Raw genomic sequence first — 16,252 nt, 5'->3', positions numbered from 1 at the left:
CCCCAAAGAGTCACATTAGTTGAACGCCGTCACAGACATGTTATTGACATGGCCAAAACCTTACTGCACCAAGCCTTTTTGCCCCCTAATTTTTGGAGTTTTGCCTGTCACCAAGCAGTCTACCTTATAAATCATCTTAAAACTCCAAAATTACAAAATAAATGTACCTATGAAATTCTATTTCAAGAGTCTCCAAAGTATGAATCCCTTAGAGTTTTTGGTTGTTTATGCTATCCATGGCTCAAACCATATGGCGAAAATAAATTAGAGCCAAGATTTAATCCCTGTGTGTATTTAGGATTTTCTAATAAACATTATTGACACCAATGTTTTGATCCCATCAAGAATAAATTATATTTGTCAAGGGATGTTCTATTTTTGGAAGATGCCTATCGTTTTCATAACATGTTTTCCAATTTAAAACTCAAACAGAGCGATAATATTGCCTGGGAAATTTGTTCAGATGTTCAACCTTTGAATCATATACCGTCAAGTTTAGATTCTTGTCATTCACTCCCAGATGCTCTGCCCGTGCAGTCTCCACTACCCAGCTCAACGTCTGTCACATCAGAAGGTGTATTTTCTGCATCATCAGGTAATTCTCAAACTTTATATTCTCCTTTGTTACCACCTGCAATTCCACCCCCAATTGATAATACTCAACCACTACCATCATCCAAACCATTAATCACCTATCAACGTAAAAATCGTCCGCAACCAAACACCTCATTGATGTAACTTCCTTCCATTATCCAGTCCCCTAGCCCGCCTTCTCAATCACCCAATGACAACCCTTCCCAGAGCATACTTGATTTGATTCCATCCACTCCTTCACATGTGGTGACCAATTCAACTCATCCATGGTCACACGCTCCAAAATAAATAACCTCAAACCCAAGTAGTTTAGTGTTAGTGTCCAACTTTCCTTTCTATTTATTCCTCATACATATAAACAAGGATGTCCTCACCCTCACTGGAGAGAAGCCATGAAAGCTGAATTTGATGCCCTTGTTAGGAATCATACATGGGATTTGGTTCCAGCTGCTTCTTCAATGAATGTGGTTGACTGCAAGTGGTTGTTTCGTATAAAACATAAATTTGATGGTTCCATTGATAGGTACAAAGCTCGTCTTGTTGCAAAGGGATTTACCCAGCGTCCAGGATTAGACTATGATTTGACCTTTAGCCCGGTAGTCAAACCAATAACTATTCGGTTGGTGCTTATTATTGCGACGTAGTACAATTGGCCTATCCATCAGATTGATGTAAATAATGCCTTCTTGCTAGGACGTATTAAGGAAGAAGTGTATATGAGACAACCACTAGGCTTTGAAGAGCCCAACCTCTCCACCCATGTATGCAAGCTGAACAAAGTGATCTATGGTTTGAAACAAGCTCCCCAAGCATGGTACACTGAGCTCTAAAATTATTTGTTAACTGTTGGGTTTGACAAGTCTCAATCTGACTCTTCTTTATTTATTTTGCAGAAATTTGGGTTCACTGTGTATGTTCTTATCTATGTAGATGATATAATCATCACTGGAAATCAGATTCGGGGGGTTCTTCATTTAATAGATGGTCTTTCCAATCATTTCTCTTTGAAAGAGCTTGGACAGCTTCATTACTTTTTAGGCGTTGAGGTTATCTCTTCTACTGATGATCTTTTTTTGTCTCAGCACAAGTATATTATGGATCTTTTAGATGATGTTGGCATGAGAGGCTGTAAAGGAGCACCTACACCTATGACTTCAACTACGACTTTGACAGCTTTGGTTAATGATCCTCCAACTGATGGTCCTCTTTTTCAACGGGTAATTGGAAAGTTGCACTACTTATCTTTTACACGTCCTGATATTGCCTTCACAGTTAGCAAGCTTTCTCAATTTATGAAAAATCCATGTTACTATCACTGGAAAGCAGTCAAGCGATTACTTTGTTATCTTCATCACACCTGCCAATATGGTATACGAATCACAAAAGCTCCAGATTCTCGTCTAGTTGTTTATTCTGATTTGGATTGGGCTGGTGATCCAAAAGATCACACCTATACCTCTGGATATGTTATTTTCATGGGCAGCACACCAATTTCTTGGTTCTCAAAGAAACAACGCGCAGTCTCTCGATCCTTTACAGAAGCTGAGTAAAGAGGTGTGGCTGTTGCTGTTACAGAAACCAACTGGCTAACAAATCTTCTTTGCAAACTTCATTTTACACTTAAGGGGGTTCCGTAGGTTTTCTGTGACAACATAATCACCACTTACATTTGTTCCAATCCAGTTTTCCATAGTAGGATGAAGCATGTAGCCATTGATTTCCACTTTGTTCGTGAACAGGTCCAAAACAAAGATATTGAAGCACATCACATTCACTCAGCTGATCAAGTGGCTGACATACTCACAAAACCACTTCCCAAAGCCTCTTTTCTAAAGAAATTTTCCAAGTTGGGTATTGTTGACACCACCAACTTGCGGGGGCGTAATAAAGGATAAAATCAGCTCCTATTTTTTAAATTTCAAATTTAGTAGTTCCTTCCCTTTAGGACTCTTGTATATAGATAAGTATTATCCTTTTCTTAGTTTATCTCTTTTTTGTATTGTATTTATATATACTCAGTCTACAATCAATAAGAAGTATCGTTCATTTTATTCCATTAACAGTTTTATACTTCATAGTAATACCCTACTAGCTTGTAAGTTAGTTTTGTGTACGTTCTTCGTGTTATGTTTGTTTTGTGCTTTTCTCATTTTTGAGTCGTAGTATTTTTTTGATTCAAGTTCATACATTACTTATTTGAGTCGTTTCAAACAAGAATCTACTCCGACCTCGAGCCACAATTGGACCAAGTAACCTCATTGAAGTATAAGCGAGTTATCAACACTTGTAACGCCAATAGAATGAAAAATCCAAAGTGTGAAAGTGAGGGATTGTGGACTATTTTGAGATGCATTGTGGACTGTTTTGTGACGAATGGTGGACTGATTTTTGCTAATCTTTAATTTGTTTGTTGTTTTCGTGTTGTTTGTTTAGTAGCTCTTAATGGGTACAATGGAGAATGAAGATGAAATGCCTAGTTGGGTTAAATCCATCATGGCAAGACTTGATACCATAGATAGGACAATAATGGATAGAATGGAAAGAAGATTGGAAGCGACGGAAGGCTCTCTATGCAAAAAGTTGGATAACTTGATGGAGTATCCAAGCCTTCCTAATCAAATTCCCGTGAGTGGCCATGCTACACATGAGCTACAAGGTAATCAAACTAACTTTTGTACTCTAGTGAATGAGGATAATAGCCAACTAAGTGTGAATGATAGTTTGTCTTTAAGTAAGCTGAATGTGCCTTCATTTTATGATGATAATGTACAACTTGAGATTGTGAATACACTAGTTGATTCACCTAGTGTTGAAGCCATTGTGGAAAGTGGTAGTACATTGTCTTATGGAAGTCATGAAGACCAACTTGTGTGTGAAAATTATGATTTTGAACATGTTGGCCGAATGACTAAGGATGACCCTCTAGTTGTTTTTGTTATTGACCATGATAGTATAGAGGGGACATTTGATCATTATTGTAGTAGTATTGGGGTAAGGAAGTGTATTTCCAACCCGTGTCCATGGACACTCTACCCATTTGATTTTGGTGATCATTTGAAGTGTGGTGATGAGGATGTCTTTTGGAATGACTTGAATGTGCATGGAATGTATGGCTTTCCTCTCTCGGCTTTCAAGTCTAATTGTTGTTCCAAGAAGAGTCTATGTTTTCCACCTGATAAGCGACACTTGTTCCTTGTTTCTTGTCACACTTATGTGGATAAACTAGTTGATTCTCCCTTGGTAGGGTATTCGGGTAAGAGGGATGTTTGGGTATATGTGAAGTTTGAACCACCTTGGCAAGATGCTATGATTGATTACACTAATCCTAAACCTTATACTTTGAGGAACTTTTGTTTACTTGTCCTTCCTATTGCTTTTCAAGGTTCGGATTTGAGGACAAATCCTTTCTAAGGGGGAGAGGCTGATACGGCTACAATCATGATCTGGGTTCAATGCGTCAAGACTCGAGCTCGGGGGCTGCCCATCCAAGGAACAAGCTTTGAAGTGTAGAGAACAAGTCCCACAAGCTCTAAAACTGTTCACTATTCATCCGCATTCACTGTTCATCCGCCCTTTGCTCGGGTTTTCTAGTCATTTGTAATTACTTAACCTAGGTATAAATAGAACCTCATTAGGTCATTTTTGGGAGATTTTTGGAGAATATTTTTTGTATCCTCTTTGAGAGTCTTTAGCAAGGTGGAATTCTTGGACAAGATGGAATCCTTGTGTTGATTATTTGCTTAGAAACGGAGATTACTTTGGAATTCCGGTTCCCTTGAGGTCACATAAGAGATAGGTTTAGGTTGTGTGTGATATTAAAGGTCCAAAAGTGGAATAATCTTTTGGGTTATTAATATTATACTATCCCTTTGTCTATCTATCTATCTTTACTTTTTGTAATCGTTTGTCCATGTCTAGTGTAATCCGTTTGTGTTCTTGTCTTGTAACCGTGGGTTGTTGTTATTGCAACTTGTTCATCAAGTGTTGTTGCTGTTTTAGTGTGTTTTACTCTTAATATCACTTCCCTTCTGGTTCTTCTTCCGAATCCGAGAGAGGTCATCAAAAGGGTCCATAGTTCTTGAACTAGTGGACTGTTTTTGGTGTTTGTGTTGTTGTGTTCTTGGGGAGTTTGGTATCAATGATACTGAAAGAACTTCACCTATATGAACATTAAAGTGGTGCCGCTTCTATTGGGAGTTGGAGTTGCTCTCATAAATGTTCATGAACTTTAGATAGCAAATGACTATAAAAGTGCTAAGCATGTTAAGTGGAAAGCAGGAATGAAATGTTTATGCGTGTAGTGTCATAGATGTTATCACAAGTAATAACATGTTCAAAGCTATTATGATAGATGGAATTTCTATTTCATCTTGGGGCATCGCGCTAAGGTGATTTTCAAATCAAAAAATACATTATTTTATGCGTGAACATGACTTGATCTTTGTGTCTTGATTTATATTTAAACAAGTGGGGGATTGTTGGATTTTTTGTTCAAAATAAATTACTTAAAAGTTTTTTTTTATGAAAAGGTGTCTTCTTTTACGAAAAGAGATATCTTTTAGTGAAGAGGTGCATTTTAGATGAAGAGTATTGGAAGAGTAGTGAAGAGGTGTGGCAAGATTAGTTGAAACTGCGGCAAGTGTAGCTTCAGTCGGTTATCATCCCTCTCTATATATAGAGTCAATGTAACTACGAAAAGAGTGCTTAATAAGAAAACATTTCTTCTTCTCAATTTTTCCTCTTTCTGGAAGTTTCCCATTAGTGATGATTTCTTGAATTCATCTAGCTACTGCTAAATTTCACATGGTATCAGAGTCATCGATTCCGTAGTTCACATTTGTCGGATCTGAGAGTAGTCGTCATAGCTGGTAGCTTGGAGAGAAGCAATTACTGAAAGCTTGAGTATTGTACTGCCATGGGAGAAGAACGACCACAGATCGAAAGCACACAAATCGACTACAACATCCATTGTACACGCAATTATCAGATATACCAGGAATTGTTTTGATTGGGATGAAACTATCTGGACTCGAGAATTACACAATTCGGAGCAGATCTATGAAGCTAGCTCTCCTGGGGAGAAACAAATTAGGGTTCATTGATAGAACTTGCTCGAGAAATTAGTACAAAGGTGAATTTGCGGAGCAATGGGACCGATGAACGCCATTGTATTATCATAGATTAGTAGCACAGTTTCGCCGGAGCTGATTTCGAGCATTGTACTGTCTTCCAGTGCGAAAAAGGTCTGGGATGAATTTTCTAAAAGGTTTCATGAATCGAATTTAACTCTAATCTATCAGCTCAGTAAGAAAATTGCTACTCACATGCAAGGTATGGATTCTGTTACTATATACTATTCGAAGTTAAAAGATGCTTGGAATGAGTTAATTTTCATGCACCTGCACCTGTTTGTGACTGTGAAGTATCAAAGGAATATACAGAGCACTTGTGTCATCAATGACGACTACTGCAGTTTCTCATGGGTTTGAACGAGAGATTTAGTCATGTTAGGAGTGATATCTTACTTAGAACTCCCATATTGACAGTGAATCAAGGTTATGCAGTTGTTTTTCAAGAGGAAATTCAGAGAAATTTAGGAGTGACTGATTCTCTGTTAGCTTGATGGTGAGTAGAGGATAGGGTCCTAGAGCTATTTCGAAGAGGTTTGGATATTGTGATCACTGTGGTTGCAAAGGACATGTGAAAGAGCAATGCTACAAAATTGTTGGATATCCTCCTGATTTCAAGAGTAAGAAGAAAATGCAGGGACATGATGCTAAATCCTATGCTGCTAATCAAATATTTTTTGAAGAATCTAGTTCAGATGCAAGGGATCCTAGAGGAGAATATAATTCAAGGGAGGGTACATCTTCTTCAGGACTGATGCACATCAGTGACTATAGCCTTAACACAGGAAGCTCTTCATCTCTAGTAACAAGTGAAAGTAACAATACTGAGAATTGTCATTCTAACATGGCAGGTATAAATTCATTGTTATCCACTTTTATGTATTGTAAATGGATACTTGATTCCGGAGCTACACATCACATAACACCTCTTAAATAATTATTAATTTATCTAAAAGAGGTTGAAAGTGGAGAGAAAATGGGGTTCAAGTTCAGCTTATTGTCAATTTCGAAACAGACGAAGAAACTCAGTTGTTCAGTCACTTTCTACCCAGAGTTTTGCCTATTTCAGGAGCTTTACAGTGGCAAAGTATTGGGGATTGGTAAAGAAATGGAAGGTCTGTACTGGCTGCAACAAGAGAGTTCAATAACTGCAGTAGTTTCAATAAAAGAAAGAAAAGATTATATTCTGTGGCACTTGAGGCTAGGGCATCCCCCAATCTATGTGATGCAACATATTTCTTCCTTTCAAGGGAGGATTTCTGATAAATCAAAGGACGGTTGCATGGTTTGTCCACTTGCCAAGCAGAGTAGACTCAAATTCCCTGAAAGTACTTCCAAAACTACTAGTATTTTTCAATTGGTGCATGTAGATGTGTGGGGACCTTTCAAAGTACCTACTTATGATAAGAAATTCTATTTTGTGACTATTGTGGATGATTTTAGTAGATATACTTGGACATATTTGATTCACTCTAAATGTGAAGTGTTTGTGGTGTTGAAAGAATTTTTGTCTAGATTAAAGACTCAATTTGATGCTTGTGTGAAAATTTTGAGATCAGATAATGGAAAAGAGTTCTTTAATTCTCAATACACTAAATTGCTTTCATCTCTTGGGATTATTCATCAAAGTAGCTGTCCTTACACACTACAACAAAACGGTGTTGTGGAAAGGAAACATAGACATATACTAGTAGTAGCAGGAGCAATTAAGTTTCAAAGTGGAGCACCACATAGATTTTGGGGAGATTGTGTAAAACCAGCAGTATATTTGATCAATAAATTGCCATCTACAATCCTTCTCGAAAAGTCACCCTATGAACTGTTGTATGGTAAACCTGCAACACTACATCACCTTAGAGTATTTGGATGCTTATGCTTCGTGAGTGTTTTACCCAAAGGAGGAAAATTTGATCCAAGATCTAGGAAAACTATATTTCTAGGGTACATGGAAACACAAAAGGGATACAAACTGCTTGACATGGATTCTGGTGCTTTTCTGGTTAGCAGAGATGTGGTTTTTCAAGAAACCATATTCCCTTTCAAAAGAACAACTGAAGGTGGTGATGCTATTTTTCTGTGACATTCCAATGTTTTCTGATAGTACCTGGTCCCCTCTGCAAATGACAATTGATCACTCAATAAATGAGCCTCAGATCACTACTGAAACATCACTGCCTACTGATGTTCCTGGTACTGATGTTTCTTCTGTTGTCCCAGAGGGATCAACAACTACTCATGTTCCTGATAACATTGATATTACAACGCAAAATGAAGAACATAGAAATTCTGGACCTTTCTTATCTACAGATGAATCCAACAGAAGACCTAGTATAGTGCTTAAAACACCACTTTGGATGCAAGATTATGTTACAACTGATAAGAGTAAGAAGTCTACAAAACAACCTGTTTATCCTATTGCCAATTATCTATCATATATACAACTCTTTCTCCTACATATGTCTCATATTTAGTAGCTCTCTCTTTAATTGTGGAACCACAAAGTTTTCAAGAGGCTTCACAAGATAAACATCGGATAGAAGCTATGAAACATGAAATTGCAGCACTAGAGGACAATCACACATAGGAGATAGTAGATTTGCCAGCAGAAATGATAACAGAAGATCAGAATGAAGAATTGATGAGAGTTCCTGACGAATCAGAGGTTAAAATGGCAGTGTTTTCTCTCAAAGGTGAAAGTGCTAGCGGTCCGAATGGTTTTACGAGCTTGTTTTATCAAGTATTCTGGGAGATTATCAAGATAGACATTATAAAGGTGGTACAAGCTTTCTTTGGGGGCCAGGAGTTACCAAGATTTGTCACTCATACAAATCTTATTTTACTACCTAAATAGGATCAAGTTAATACCTTTTCTGAAGTTAGACCCATCAGCCTCAGTAACTTCATGAACAAAATCATCTCCAGGGCTAGTAATGAAAGACTAGCAGTTCATTTACCCAAGCTTATCTCCCCTAATCAGATAGCCTTTATTAAGGGTAGAAGCATTGTGGAAAATATTCTACTGGCATAGGAAATCACTAGAGATATCAGGTTGAGGACCAAAACAGCCAATGTGATGGTGAAACTGGACATGACTAAAGCTTATGACAGGCTTTCATGGTTATTCATTTCAAAGGTGTTTAGAAAGTTTGGCTTCAGTGAGGTGGTAATTGACACGATATACAGATTATTGGCCAATAATTGGTATTATGTTCTTATCAATGGTCAGGCAAAGGGTTTTTTCAAATCCACCAGGGGAGTGAAGTAGGGCGATCCTTTATCACCTACCCTTTTTATTATTGCAACCGAGGCTTTATCTAGGGGTCTTAATGCACTTAATAAAAGGGATGATTTTAAAGGATTTGGGATACCTAAATGGAGTCATTCGATTAATCATCTTGCCTATTAAGATGATACTATACTCTTTGTATCAGAAGAGAAGAGATCTATGAAGCTCATGATGAAAGTACTGAAGAAGTATGAGGCGGCATCCAAGTAGCTTATTAATCTCAATAAGAGTGCCTTTTATACTTATGAGAAGGTAGCAATAGGAATAGTATCAAGAATAAAGGAAACCACTCATATCATACACGGTACTTTTCCTTTTATTTATTTAGGTTGTCCTATTTTTTATGGAAGGAACAAAATTTGTTACTATGATGCTATTGTGAAGAAAATAGGCAACAAAGTTCAGAGTTGGAAGGGGAAGTTTCTTTCATATGGAGGTAGGGCGGTTTTGATTAATCATGTGCTTCAAGGCATCCCTATACATTTATTATCAGCACTCAATCCCCCTAAAGGGGTAATAAGGCATTTAGACAGATTTTTTGCGAAGTTTTTCTGGAAGAATACCACCGATAAGAAGAGTAGACATTGGGTGAGTTGGGACACTTTATGCTTACCTAAATTAGAAGGAGGAGTCGATTTTAGGTCTCTTTTTGATGTTTCTAATGCGCTTTTTTGTAAAATTTGGTGGAACTTGAGTAGTAGACTGTCACCCTGGGGAGCTTTCATGACCAACAAATATTGCAAAAAGCTTCATCCAGTGGTGACCCAATGTAGGGGAGCTTCCCCTATATGGAAAAAACTAGTCTTTGTCAGAGAGCTCATTGAGTATCAAATTTGGTGGAAGATTGAGAATGGGAATTCTAGTTTTTGGTATGACAACTGGACCACAATGGGAGCACTATATCACATCATCGCAGATGCAGGGGATGAGGAAATTGAAGTTAGGTATTTTGCAACTGTAAATGGGTGGAATGAGCAAAGGTTGAGCGAATTTCTCCCTAAAGAGCATGTACAGTTCATCATTAAAAATATCCGATCCCCAGTGCAAACAAACAATCTAGATAAACCAGTGTGGATGCTTGAACCTAGTGGCAGTTTCTCAGTCAAGAGTGCGTGGGAGTATACTAGACAAAAGGATCAGAAGAAATACATATTTAAATATTTATGGAGCGATAAGTTGCCTTTTAAAATGTCTTTTTTCACTTGGAGAATGTGGAAATTTAGGGTGCCAGTGGATGTAGTGCAACACATGGGTGTTAACATGGTTTCTAGGTGTTGGTGTTGCACTAATCCTAAAATAGAGACATTGTCTCATCTTTTTCTAACCTTATACACAGCTGTAAAGTTGTGGAAATTGTTTGCTAATGTTGCAGGTATATACATTGAAGGCTTACAGTTATCACAAGTGATCAGTAAATGGTGGGAAAGAAAATGTTGTTCAAATTTAAAGCTACTTCTGAGAGCTGTACCAGCTGTAATCATCTGAAACCTATGGAAGAGGAGGAATAGTTTAAAGCATGGAAAGACATCATTTATTCATTTAGTTTTCAAGGTCAACGCTGACCTATGGAGACTTGGGAGAATTCTACATCCAAAACTACATGATCTGCCAACAGACTGGCAGAATATTATGATATGTTTAGAGAATCTTAAAGCCAAACTATTTCACCTTCCAATTTGCTCGAAACCACCGGAGGGATGTCTAAAATGCAACACTGATGGTGCATCAAGAGGCAATCCAGGAAGGAGCACCTACGGTTTCTGCTTGAGGAACTCTGCAGGTTATCTAATATATGTTCAAGGGGAAGAAATTCAGGAAAGCACAAGTCTAGAAGCAGAAGCCATGGCAATAAAGGAGGCTCTAGAACATTGTGTGACAAAAGGGATTACTAATGATGCTTAAAATTCTTACAAAAGTGTAGAAAGTACCCTGGAACATTGTTGGGATCGTGGAAGTTATAAAGGAATATTCACAACTATGTCAGGTTCACATCCAACATGTATACAGAGAGGGTAATTGTTTGGCTGATTGCATAGCCAATTTAGCTTTTGATAATACAGGAAAACTCATCTTTAATTCCTTTTCAGAATTACCAAGTTATGCCCGAAGGATTTTGAATTTAGATAAGCATCAAGTGCCAAATTTAACAATCCGGACTAAGAAGATAGTTAGAGATAAGGATGGGTGTCAAGGATCCGTCACAACAATTATCGGATGATCGAGAGGAATTAGCGGAGCTTCTGATTCTTTTGCCTCTTCATTTTCTTACTTTTTTTATTATTCTTTTCAACGGCATGTCACTATTGGGATGCTCTCTTTTGTATGGACTTGGTTTTATTTTCCTCTTTAAATAAATAAAATTTGGCCCATAGGGTCCATATTCAATTAAAAAAAAAATGAAGTTTTGTAGTCTTAATTGGTAGATTTGGAAAATCTTGAAGAATGGAGTCTAATTTTCTTGGAGTAACTGGTAAAGTTGCTGCCATGTGACTAGGAGGTCATGGGTTCAAGCCTTGGAAACAGCCTCGGCAGAAATGCAAGGTAAGGCTGCATACGATACACCCTTGTGGTGGGGCCCTTCCCCGGACACCGCGCATAGCGGTAGCTTTAGTGCATCGGGCTTCCCTTTAGAGTTTCATAGAGGTACTGTATTGAAAAAAAGAAAGTAAAATGATAATGTAAATTATCTTTTTTTGTCAGTAATCATCATGTAAGCTTTTAGAGCAACATGACCTATACGTCACGAGTTTGAGTCGGGGAATCAGTCATTGCTATTTGTGTCGGGTAGGTTGACTGTGTTACAATCCTTGGGGGCAATCCTTCTCTGTGTCCCGCGTGAATGCAAGATACTTCGTGCACTTAGCTACCTTTTTTAATCGTATCGCTTTTTGATATATACTGTAGCATTTTTTATCATTGCCCATTATGTTTGTTGTCATGATGTTATATGTCCTGTTAGTGTTTCCAATGTAAAACATTTATATTATTTGCCTATCTGTATTCATACAGTTGATTCCTCTAAAAATATAAAACAAATTCATTCCGCTTCAAGATTTTCAAGAGGAATAATTTCATTTTAGTTATTCAATTTAAAGAGGAAACAGTAAGATTCATAGTAACCAGCTAGCATTTCTGCAAAAGGAATCATCCACAAACCAAGTACTAAAATAACAAAATAAAAAACAACAATCTTCACATAAATCCAACAATTTAGGAAACATTTGCAACAACCAGATAATATGGAACCAGTGATTCCGAGAACATGCTTAGCATGCAAGAAGTTGAATATTGATCTTCTGTAGCATCCCTTCAACATCTTTTATGTTAGTCGTTCTTGCCGGAGATTCAGCACAACAATCTAATGCTGCTTTCATGATTAATGCCACAACATCTAGCTCCTTCTGTAAGCTTTTACCTGTTGCTGTTGCCAAGTTGGCATCCACGACGTCCATTACTGCATCTGGAAGTGAATAACTCACCCATTGCGTCAAGCGAAGATCTCCTTCAAACTCATTAGGCTTTCTCCTAGTAAACGTTTCCAGCAACATGACCCCATAACTATAGACGTCACACTTTGTTGACACTAGTCCTTCCAGTCCATACTCTGCAGTCAAACAATTCATTTAAAGATGCAATATACTTTCTAGGTGGGAAAAAAAGAAAGGAATATTCAGCAAAACTAAGAGACGTACCTGGCGCTATATACCCCAATGTTGCTAAGGTTTTAGTGTACAAATCACCGTGATCTTCACCAAGCAGTTTTGAAATGCCAAAGTCGCATAGGTGGGCAACCATATCCTCATCCAGCAAGACGTTACTAGGCTCAACGTCACAGTGAATCACAGCCGACGAACACCCGTGATGGAGATATTCCAATGCACATGCAACATCTATCATTATGCTTAGTCTCTGCCTGATGTCGAGAAAGTAGTTGTGTGAATACAAATACTTTTCAAGCCTTCCATTTGGCATATACTCGAGCACTAAAGCCTTAAAATCAAGGTTCGAACAACTAGTAATGACTTTTACGAGATTCTTATGGTGAAGGCTACGCAAAACTTCACATTCTGTATCAAAACTCTTGAATGCCGCATCCAGTTGCAAATTGAACACTTTAACTGCAATGGCAGTTCCACATCTGAGAATGCCGTTGTAAACAGAGCCAAAACTTCCAGAACCAATCAGATTACTATCACTAAGGTCATCTGTTCCTTGGAGCAGTTCATAGTATGAAATTCTTTCTCGTGTTATGGTAGACAATGAATCTGCTTGTTGAGGAGCTCTTTTGCCTCTTCTATACCTTATCCATACAAACACAAATATGATAGGAACAAATAAAATTGCAAGTCCTAGAAAAAGATACAGAACTAGCAATTTTTTCATATTTGATTTGTGCTTTGATGAAGTTGGGCATGGTGGGACACTAAATCTGGAAGAACCACAGAGTGCTTCATTGTAGATGAAAAACTTACTCGAGAAGTTCTCGAAAGGACCCCCAGAGGGTATTTCACCATACAATTTGTTGATAGAAACATTGAAATACTTCAGGTTTTGAAGTTTTTCCAAAGACATGGGGATGATTACAGATATGTTATTATGAGAAAGGTCTAGGAATTCCAAACCTACCATGTTGCTCATTGAGTTAGGTATAGATCCTTGCAACTTGTTGTGTCTCAAAGAAAGGTGCACCAGAGTTCGCAATCCTCCAATTTCTCTTGGTATGCCATTTGAGAATTGATTCATCGACAGATCTATCAGTGTCGCAACCTTTAGATTTCCAATTTCTAGAGGCAAAGAACCTACCATGTTGTTTGATGATAACTCAAGAACCACTAGATCCTGAAGGTTCCCTAAGCTTGGTGGTATATTGGAACTCAATTTATTGGAACCCAGATGTATCTCCCTAAGGGAAGTAATATTCCCTAAGCAATTAGGAAGAGATCCTGAAAGCTGATTTTGACCCAAGTAAATTTCACCCAAATGCTGCAATTTACATATACGATCTCCAATAAATCCTGTAAGTTTGTTGCTACTCAAGTTGAAGCGCTGAATGTTTCTCAAGTTGCCAATTGTCATGGGAATCGATCCAGCCAAGCTGTTCTCAGAAAGATCAAGGTCTAATAAGCTGCTTAAGTTCCCAAAATCATTTGGAATTCGCCCTTTGATCTTGCAACTATTGGCGTAAAATTTTATAAGAGATGTGGAAAAGTTCCCTACAGAAACTGGAAGCATGCTGTTTAGAGGGTCGAAATATAGAGATAGAGTTGTTAAATTTTTGCAATTGGGTAAGGAAGTAAGGAAGCTTAACGAAGAGTCACTGGTTAAATTGTTTTCTCTCATGTTTAGGAACCGTAGATGAGTCAAATATCCAAGAGAGCTAGGAGTCAAGCCAGTAAGTTTTGAACAATTGGAGATAGAATGAGGAATAGTTCCAACAAGATTGTCGAATGACATATAAATCTCTTCAATGTTGGGTAAGAGCGAACCTATTTTTGGTGGGAGGCTTCCTGATAGATTGTTGAATGAAAGATCAAGTATTCTTAGCCCTGATATGTTGAAGATCTCCTATATAAGTGAACCACTAATATCATTAAGATCAAGCAGAAGTTACTCCAACTCAATGAGATTGCTCATCTCTTTGGGTATTTCTCCTGCCAATACAAGGACAAAAAGGAATACTAGTGTGTTATCTAGCATAAGTTGTATTTCTTGCTATCACTTTGATTACTCACCGGAAAACCTATTTTGTTCAAGATATAAAAATTGCATCCTGGTTAAGTTGCCAATCTCTAGTGGTAAGAGTCCATTAAGATTGTTCCTCACCAGTGACAAAATTTGCAGCACCGAGATATTGAATATGGAGATTTTGACTGAGCCGGTTATCTGGTTTACCTCCATCCACAACTCCATCAAATTAACAAGATTTCCAATTTCGTGTGGAATTATCCCTGCAGTTACTGTGTAATTTTTTATTTTTTTTTTGGATTAAATAGATAAAATATTACTAGCATTCATAAGATAAAACATACCTGTGAAATGGTTAGTTCCGAGATACAATTGCTGCAAGTTACTCAATCTTCCAATTTCACTATGTATTGGTCCATCAAACTCATTTTCCGATAAACCTAATAGTTGAAGTTGTGAACAATTTGACAAGCTAATGGGAATATGACCATGAAGCTTGTTTATTGATAGATAAAGACCTTTGATATTCCGAAGACCACTGCATAAACCATTGGGAAGACTTCCTGATAAGCTATTGCCATTGCCAGTATATGAAATGACTTCGATTCCAGAAATATTGAAAACTGTTAATGGTATAGAACTAGTAAGATGCTTATATTGTATGGCCAACCAGTTCAGGTTGTGAAGATTGCCAATTTCGGGTGGAATGTTTCCTTGAAGTAAATTGCCAGATAATTCTTACCTCTCCAACCTTGAGACATTCGAGAGAGACACCGGGATATGACCTTCTACGGAATTGAATGCCAAATTCAACATTTCAAGCTTTGAAATGTTAAAAAATGTTGAGGGAAGGGGGCCGGAAAAACTATTAAAAACTATTATTCTTAAGGCTTAGAAATTGAAGTTGGTGTAGGAACCCAAATCAAGAAGGAACCTCCCCTCTAAAGTTGTTGAAACTTAAATCAAGAAACTTAATCCGACGCAAGCGTGCCATTTCTTGAGGCAAATTTCCATGGAAGTTGTTGCTTCCCAAGTCAAGAGAAGCAAGAAATGAGAGGTTTCCAAGATCTTGTGGAATTCTGCCAATAAGAGCCATATTAGAAAGATTCAAGGACTTCACTCGCTAGTGACAAGAGCCACAAGTGACTCCGACCCGATGACAAACAGACGTAGCTGGAGACCAACTTTCATCCAAGAAGCAGGGGCTGATCCAGGATTTTCAGTGAGGGGATTCAGTAGTACATATACGGACTAGTCGAAGGGAGTTCAACCTCTACTATTTATAAATAAAAAAAAAAAAATTTACCATATAAAAATAGTATAATTTTCTGAGAAGGGGGTTCGGATGAATCGCCTAGACCCTATGTAGATCCGCCACTGCCAAGAAGTGAAAGGGGTCCGAAATGATTTTAGATTTCAGGGAAAGAAGAGCTAATTGATCAGTGGAGATGTTAAATTGGGTCATGGCTGAACTACTTATAATATAGTACTGAAGCAACAAGAGAAAAGAGGTGAAAGCTTTCTCCATAATTGCATAAATTGGTAGGAATATGGATAT

At 37.7% G+C, this 16,252-nt stretch overlaps 1 protein-coding gene across 3 annotated transcripts; it reads right to left on the bottom strand.

The window, feature by feature from the left end:
* Window positions 1-12,043: 12,043 nt before the first annotated feature.
* On the bottom strand, window positions 12,044-16,252 carry LOC107868376 (receptor kinase-like protein Xa21). Of its 3 annotated transcripts, XM_047410581.1 has the most exons (4): window positions 15,437-16,235; window positions 15,039-15,317; window positions 12,702-14,966; window positions 12,044-12,613 (listed from the first exon to the last, which is right to left on the bottom strand). In XM_047410581.1, exons 3-4 carry the CDS (start codon window positions 14,461-14,463, stop codon window positions 12,276-12,278), a joined length of 2,100 nt encoding a protein of 699 aa, XP_047266537.1. In that variant the 5' UTR covers window positions 14,464-14,966; window positions 15,039-15,317; window positions 15,437-16,235; the 3' UTR covers window positions 12,044-12,275. The 3 variants fall into 3 exon arrangements, with proteins under 3 accessions (XP_047266537.1, XP_047266538.1, XP_047266536.1); XM_047410582.1 differs by having other exon boundaries at window positions 12,702-14,957; window positions 15,039-16,252; XM_047410580.1 differs by having other exon boundaries at window positions 15,039-16,235.

This window comes from Capsicum annuum, chromosome 4 (genome assembly GCF_002878395.1).
Source record: "Capsicum annuum cultivar UCD-10X-F1 chromosome 4, UCD10Xv1.1, whole genome shotgun sequence".
Taxonomy (NCBI): domain Eukaryota; kingdom Viridiplantae; phylum Streptophyta; class Magnoliopsida; order Solanales; family Solanaceae; genus Capsicum; species Capsicum annuum.
The sequence above is the reverse complement of the archived record's forward strand: the minus strand, read 5'-3'. Positions and strand labels throughout refer to the sequence as shown.

Coding starts and splice junctions, on each gene's coding strand:
- LOC107868376 (XM_047410582.1), bottom strand. CDS start 14,463: ATGTCATTCGACAATCTTGTTGGAACTATTCCTCATTCTATCTCCAAT. Junction 12,614..12,701: donor ATTGGGGTATATAGCGCCAG/GTACGTCTCTTA, acceptor GTTTGACTGCAG/AGTATGGACTGGAAGGACTA.